Consider the following 8,353-nt stretch of genomic DNA (forward strand, 5'->3'; position numbering starts at 1 on the left):
ATAGAATATGAGCAAAATGGGTACCAAAGATACAATAAAACAGGGGTATAGAACAACAAATAACTCTAACAAAATGAGAGTTATCAATCAGTCCGCTACTTTTTTTGGTTTTTAGTACCTTGTTTGTTTTAAGTAAATGTTTGGATGATATGCAAATATAAACGACAACAATACGAGTGACGAAACGATTAATGTTTTGATTATGGTAATACTTCATTTCACGCTAATATAAAGAAAGCGAAGGTCATTTGGTATTCTTCAGTATTATCATCTTTTTAATAATAACTGGTTATGTTTTTTTTGCTTTTTTTTCGACATGGATTATAAGCACTGAAATGTTTAAAACAGAATTGTATGATGTCATCCTTTCGAAACGTCTCCATCGTACCTATCTTATGAATAAGGCAAATTGCATTCACTATGGACAAGTGAGTGATGCCTAAACTCGAGCTATAAACTATTCACTTGTCCTACAACCATACAAACCTTCTTGTCTGGTTAGATTAAAACCGTAAATATAAGCACTAAATATTGGAAATGGTCAAAACGGGTCTTAAGCTGGTGCAAATCGGTCCAATACAGAGGAAGCCGATTCTGTAACAGGGCCGACGGGTCCCAATCCCAAAAATGAGGACTGATCCTAGGTTCGAAATCCGACGTGGGTTAAAAAGAAATTTTTTTGGACACAAGTGTAGTACAAGTTTTCATAACTACGATTTTTAAAACTGATCATTAAATACACTTGAAATATTAAATTTATATACAAAATGGATCCCTATATGTAAGTAGGGGTAGGGGTGCTCATTGGTTGAGTTGATCTGGTTGAATACATTTAAACAACCCAAACCAATGCTTGCAGTTAGAAAAATCTTAACCCAACCCAACCCAAACCAAAGTGCAACCCACCCCAACTCAAGCCGTACGGGTTGGTCGGGTTGATACTTTGGTACATTAGGATATTCTTTTAACCTTGAATATGTTATTTATCTACTTATAATTTCTTTTTCATCAACAACCAGTTGATACAACTTATCTATACTTCTTACATATGTCACAAATTCAGTTGATTTTCTCAATCTACATATATATGTTCACAGTTACTGAACATATATACGAATGAGTTATATAGGGATGTGCATAGATTGAAAATATGTGCATATGAAGAGCGTTCGTGATAGTGTAATTGTCTAATGTATATATTAATATAAATTCAACAATCATATTAAATCCAAGAAATAAAAAGATATCAGATTCATCGAATTGGGTTGAGTTCAAATAATAGTAACCCAATACCTACGGTTTAAAAAATTTACAACTCGATTAGACATCGGGTTGTTTCGGTTGAGTTATTTCGCGTTGGGTTGGGTTTGTCGGGTTTTTGAGCACCTCTAAGTAGGGGTGTGCAAAAGCCGAATTATCCGAAATCCGAACCCAAAATCGAACCGAAAACAAAGTATTTATGTAAAACCCGGATGCCCCGAAATCCGAAAACCGACCTTTTGGGGAAAATTTGGGTTCGGGTTGAATTTGATTTTTGGCCACTCGATCCATCCGAAACCCCGAAATATATATACATATATATATATATATTTTTGAATACCATATAAATATACTTATTTATCTAATCATCTTTTGAAAATTCTAAAAATATTTGTCGGTCGTGTTCTTTTTTTAATTTTTAAGCATACTATCGATTTATCAATTCTCTAAATCGATTGAATTCATCGTCACAATCGATTGGATTTACATATTTTTTGCATTATAACTAAAGCCGAACCCGACCGACCTCAACCCGAAAACCTGCCAACCCAAACCCGAAGCAATCCGAAATCCAAAGATTGGGGCTTGATGAAATCCGATCGGTTTTTGATTTTCCCACCTGAACCCGTCCGACCCGTCCGATGCACCTTATATGTAATTGGTCTTAACGATCCCGAGACGGTCAAGTCAGGGCCTTGAATTTCCAAAAAAACCGATCATAACCGATCCCTAACTCCCAATTGGTCCGGTCCTGGAAACATAGTTATTAGCCCAAGCCCATAAAATCCTATGGCTCAAATATTAAAGGGGTCACGTGGAAACCACGTGGACTATGCATCCGCAAAAAGGCCAAAAGTCCCCATTTCTTCTTCGCCATTTTTTCCGTCACACTGTCGGAGGCTCCGAGCGCAAAAATGTTGGCTCGTCTGGCATCCAAGCGTCTGCTCGAGATCCGTGAAGCTATCCGTCAATTTCCTCAGGTTTCTCCCAATTTGCAATCGATTTAATTTTAATTTTCTCTGGAACTAATTTGATCATTCTTTCCAATTTGTTCATTCGTTTTTGCAGACAACTCGATCCTTATCCACTGCCCTAAACTATGTAAGTGTTAATTGATTTTGTTTTTCTATATGAAATTTTGATATTGATTCCTTTTTTGAGTGTATGTGCATTCAATTCATTGACTATGTGTGTTTGTTCGTGTAGCACCTCGATTCGCCGGATAATAACCCCGACCTTCCATGGGAATTCAGCGAAGCTAACAGACCAAAGGTCAGTTTCTATTGATTATTTAAATCATATGGTTTTCATGAATTCGTCTTGTAAAGGTAATGGGATAATGAGAAATTGAAGGTGTCTTTTAGGCTGAAGTTATGCAATGTATTTTACAATGAAGTTGAGGTAGCACCTAATGTAGAAATATAGCACTTGGTAGGGATCATCTTCTTTCATGATTCAAAGGCTCATGCACAATTGTTATGGACTCACAATTTAGATCCTGTTGCCAAACTTATCATGTCGTGAGTACAACCTTTTATCTTTATGTTGGCTGTTGTTATTTGGACAAACTACTAGTGCCGATTTGTAGCAACTGCAAGTGGTATGACAACTTTCGCTATATTGTGGGATGAGAAATCTGTAAAATCAAGTAATTAACGGTCATCTTGACAGCATGGGGATGTAATTTTTGTCTGTTTGAAGGGCTTTATGCAATTTAACAGTCATCTTGATGCATGTGGCTGTAATTCTCGGATGAACTATTTATCTGGATTTGTTTTCTGCTCCAACTAATACATAGAATAGATCAAGAACAAGTCCCTTTTCACGAATCACAAGTGCAGCCAAGTAATGTAATTCATGAGTTGACCTGAAGAATAATGTTAATATGCCACCCCACACGCTTGGTGACAGCAATATATGTAGGTCAAGATGACATAGGGGTACCGCTTATTTTTGCTTAAAGGAAGCAATATCTTTGAATAGGGATAGTTGTCATGTTTTCTTTATATATGCAAGACCTAATATATTTATAACTCTCTAAGATGACAATTCAAGTTCAAGATAAAAGACAATAATTGGTTAAGTTGATTAAAAAACAAAACCCTACTAGTAGCAATAGGTTTTCTCGACTTTCTTGTAACTTAACAACAAAGAGAAAGAAAGTACCAATGACCAACAAATCTTGGGAAAAACTGCATGTGCTAAACTTTAGAAGTACGTACGAATATTAGTTACATGATGATTTACAATTATGCCTTGTTTAGCTTGGAAGCTTGCTACTGCTCTTCGAACTCTCCTGCTATCTATGTCCGCTCCTGATAATCTTTTATTCAACCCTTTTCGCTTGAGTCCCAACTTCAAAGTTTAGATTACCAAACAATAATCACCAGTGATGTTGTATGATATTTATGACCACTTTGTTGATTGTATTAGAAATCCAGATCATATCCTGAAAATGAGTACATTACTTAGCAAATTCAACCAACAGCGTGTGAAACGGTAAAAAAGGGAAAATGTTATAGGGCTGTTAACTGTCTCTGAAACTTTATCCGAGGGAGGAGCAACTTATTGTTCAGCTCTTTGTTGCCCATATTTGTTATTTATTAAAGCGGATATTTTGATGATTGATGAGATATACCCAACCGTCATTGATGTGACAATTCATATCCTTCTTGTGATTGGCATCTAGGGTGGTTCCGCACGAACCAGGTTATCTTCATTTCATAGTTCGACGACATTTGGGACACATATCATTCTATTCAAAAGCTTATCTTCAAAAGCTTATCCTATGAGTCTAATTTTTTTCACTTTACCGTCTCTAATTATGAACATGATATTTCTGCATAAAATGCGTCTTTTCTTTGTTGGTGATTCCAAATGCTTTTACTTGTCAAATCTCTTTTACAAGTTTGTCTGGTTGTAATGATTGTCAATGCAAGTCTTGTTGCTTCACAAGTTACCTAGTCTCTTTAAGGAGAATAGACCTAAATTTATATTAGCACTGCGATCGAATAAGCATGTGCTGTTTTGAAAGCTACTGTTGGTAACTACTACCCCATATCTATTTAGGTCATAACCTACAGGGTGAGTATCTGTAGTGATTTCTCTGTTGAATTTTAGTTTGTATTTGTTGCATGCAGGTGAAGGAGATATTGTCTCACTATCCATCCAACTACAAGCAATCTGCAGTGATTCCACTGCTGGATCTTGCACAACAGCAGCATGGGGGGTGGCTTCCTGTTTCAGCAATGAATGCGGTATGTTGGTACAGTGTTACGCTATCTGTTCTAAAGATATGTCCATTCTCCTTGGTGCATGATAATTAAGAATCCTTCTCACATTATTGTTATTGGAATGCATCATATATTTGCTTCTATCTATTTCTTAATACAATTAGAATAAAGGGTAAAGTGTGACAATTTATTTTTGGACGGAATGAGTAATATTAAAAATAAGTAAAAGTTAGTTTTCACGCCAGTTACTGAAAACTGTTACAAAATAAACCATATACTAAATTAGGACCCGCGCAATGGGTTCTTTTATCCTAATTCGTCAGGGTAAGAATTTCTACCCTTTGAAATTCAAAGTCATGTAAATTGAGATTCCAAAAATCGAATAATTTTATGGAAAAAACTCGATGAACCAAAGAGTTTGATTTAGATTTTATCACAGTGCTGTATGGACTCTACCAGGGACTTGATGAGTCAGAAAACTAGGCATATTTTGTCATGGATAACAGAGAAGCTTTGAAGTGTAATTAGACCAAAAAAGTAGGCTATGTAGTTATGCTAGGATCTTGTTTTTGTTTAAGTTTTTGCTTGCTTATACTTCTGAGTTCTGACTATCTATATATTCCATTTCCACATTCTACTTATCTCTGTTTGTTTACTCTTCTGGCACATGCTCAAGGTGGCTAAAGAGATAGAAGTTGCTCCTATTCGTGTTTATGAGGTTGCTACATTTTATTCAATGTTTAACAGAGCTAAGGTAAGGATGCCGATGTATGTTTTTCACGTGACTCCGCTACAACGAAATTGGCTTTCTAGGACGCCCAAGATATCTAAATGTTCTAATAGACTGCCTTATATGACTTACGTATATAGGACCAAACAATTGTGCATCATATATAAAGGTGTTACAATAGGATGTTAGGACTTATTCGGGCATCCCAACAAGTTTTTTCGGACACCTTTGAAATAGAATGTCATATTAGCTTTTTTGTATGGTACTTTTAAGAACATTTTTTTATAGGACACTTGTTTTTAGGAACACTTTCAAATAATGTCATGAAAAAGGTTAATATGACGCTTTATTTCAGAAGTGTTCTAAAAAAACTCTAGGACGCCCAAAAGCGTCCTATTAACTTATTGCAAGTTTGTAAGACATTTATATCGGGCGTACAATTGTTTGGTCTTATAAACCTTATGTCTTACAAATCTAAGTCCTATTAAGCAATCTATTGTGGACATTTAAACGTAATATGGCGTCCTATAAAACCAATTTCATTATATCGTTCGTTTTTTGGACTCGGGAACCTAAATGGGCTTGTATGATGACTTTCCAGGTTGGCAAGTACCATCTTTTAGTCTGTGGAACAACTCCTTGTATGATTCGTGGGTCGCGAGATATTGAAAATGCGTTATTGAAGCACTTGGGAGTAAAACGGAATGGTTTGTCTTGTTCTTTTTTGCAGCCCTCTGGAAATCCTTTTTTGGTTTTATACACACTGAAGACTCTGCAAGTGGTGTCTAAGATACTCTATTGTCTGATTGTTTATGGTATGCAGAGGTAACAAAAGATGGCTTATTCTCTGTCGGAGAAATGGAATGCATGGTGAGTCACTTTTTCATGGTGGAACATAGCGTTTTCCTTGTCTCACACATGCCCAGAATTGTGCTTTATGAAATATAGATGTTGGGAAACAGACTCTTTCTTATCTATATCTGTACTATATTATAAAGCATATAGATAAAAGTCTCAATAACAACTTATTGAGCCAGGTGTTGCTTAGTAATGCATAGTTGGAAAAAATGTAATAAAAAACCCTGGAGTTTATTGAAACGCTAATTAAGGGTCTGTTTGTTAGCAGCTTAATGAGCTTAATGGAACCTATTGAGTCAACTATACATGGTTGTTTGGTAGTGACTTAATGATATTGAAAGTGGCTTATTCAGTAAGCTTTATGCTGAAAGTCAAGTTTTTTCCAAACCTGCCCCTCTCAATTAAAACACACACTCGTATCTATGGAAAATCCCTGCCAAACAAATACCTTTCCCAATCTATACAAACAGATTAATCCACATAGACAACTTTATCCATTCAGGACTTAATGGAACACCAACCAAACGCCCCCTAAGTTAGCTTTTCAAAAGGCTATCTTGCGCTAACCAAACGACTTCTTTAACAAGCTCAAAAGAGAAGCTAGCTTTTGGTGGCCAAATCTGGTATGGTTGCTTAACGGTATTCCCCTGAAGGTAACGGTCCACTAATTTGTATGACAGAAACTTGTAACTTGATACAGATGATCTCTTATGTCTTATTTCCGTTTCGTGTTTGTGAACAACAACGGCTGAACTGATGGCCTCCATTCTTTCTTTTACTATGCAGGGTTGTTGCGTAAATGCTCCTATGATTACTGTGGCAGATTATTCAAACAGATCCGAAGGATATACATACAACTATTATGTAAGTATATTCAACACTCGTTTTTTCATTTTATAAACCGCATTCATATAAATTTTACATACAATTACAACCCCGAGTGTCTTCATGGAAACAATTACGCTACTCTTTGGTGTAGAAGAACGTCTGTTTAGAGCTTCTTCAACAATTTCTCTAAAATGGAGAAGCAAAAGTCAAAAACTCCAAAAAGAAATTGCATTCAACTCCAGCCGTTTATCCATGTTTGAATGTTCCAACTTATCGACCAAATTACATTTTCGTCCCTATGGTTTGTTAAAAATTGCGACTTTTGTCTATGTGGTTTCAAAATTGCGGTTTTTGTCCCTGATGTTGACTCCTACCTTTAAGTATGAGGAACGAAAACAACAATGAATTGTAAACCACAAGAACGAAAACATCAATAATGTAAATCATAAGGACGAAAACAACAATAGATTGTAAATCGTAATTTCTAAAGTACAAGGATGAAAATAGCAATTCTTTGTTTTGGAGATGCTGTTGGAGCATAACAAGTGTGTAAAAACTCCAAAATCTCTTTTTTCTCTATTTTGGAGATGCTCTGACATCCCAGCTTTCATACCCGACTTTCAAATGAGATACAGGCGCAGCAGCGTCTGTTAGATTTGGTTTGGTTTTAATCCCGACTCTGCGTGAAATCTACAGGAAGATGTGACCCCAAAGAGAGTTGTAGAGATAGTCGAGGCTCTAAGACGAGGAGAGAAGCCACCGGTAAGACATGCTTACGGTCTACTTACTCGATCATCACCCACACGATCACCTAACTTACATTCTTTCTTAATATAACAGCGTGGCACACAAAACCCGCAGCGGATCAATTGTGGACCCGAAGGTGGGAACACTACGTTGTTGGGTGAGCCCAAACCGCCTCCGTGCCGTGATCTAGATGCCTGCTAAGGTTCACCGGGAATACCATCTAATAATGTTGTTGTCTACGGGGTCGAGCCTTTGATCGTTGTAACGCATAAACATAGCTCCCATCTTTCGGACACGTTCTTCTAAATATGGAATGATTTTAGATTTGTAACTTTGTGTGAGATTAATTCTTTAAATTAAACCAAACAAACTCATTAAATTTCATACATTTTCTTGAATCTTAAAACGTTTGATAAGAACTCTTAAAAACTATTTTTCACGTATGAGGTACTGTTTATTGATGTATATATTACTTACAATTCAAGATTAGAAGTAATTTTACGTAAGTACAACTTATTAAAACTTCATTCTTAAATTCTGTAACGAACGGTAGATAAACATAATCAAATATAACATAAACATTCATTTTAAAAATAGAAAATGTAAAATATAATTAAGATAATCATTAAGTTTTAACAGAATTTTTAATTATTATCTTTATAAAAATTATATTATTAAACCAAAAATAAATTACTTT

At 35.7% G+C, this 8,353-nt stretch overlaps 1 protein-coding gene across 1 annotated transcript; it reads left to right on the top strand.

Annotated features, from left to right (window-relative positions):
- The first annotated feature begins 2,131 nt into the window (after window positions 1-2,131).
- LOC112513394 (NADH dehydrogenase [ubiquinone] flavoprotein 2, mitochondrial) lies at window positions 2,132-8,056 on the top strand. The gene is made up of 10 exons (XM_025119639.1): window positions 2,132-2,240; window positions 2,329-2,361; window positions 2,467-2,532; window positions 4,401-4,517; window positions 5,170-5,247; window positions 5,825-5,930; window positions 6,047-6,093; window positions 6,868-6,945; window positions 7,606-7,671; window positions 7,750-8,056. The coding sequence occupies exons 1-10, from the start codon at window positions 2,175-2,177 to the stop codon at window positions 7,855-7,857; spliced, it is 765 nt and encodes a 254-aa protein (XP_024975407.1). The 5' UTR covers window positions 2,132-2,174; the 3' UTR covers window positions 7,858-8,056.
- The last annotated feature ends 297 nt before the right edge of the window (window positions 8,057-8,353 follow it).

This window comes from Cynara cardunculus, assembly GCF_001531365.2.
Source record: "Cynara cardunculus var. scolymus isolate 2C chromosome LG 5, CcrdV1, whole genome shotgun sequence".
Classification (NCBI taxonomy): Eukaryota; Viridiplantae; Streptophyta; class Magnoliopsida; order Asterales; family Asteraceae; genus Cynara; species Cynara cardunculus.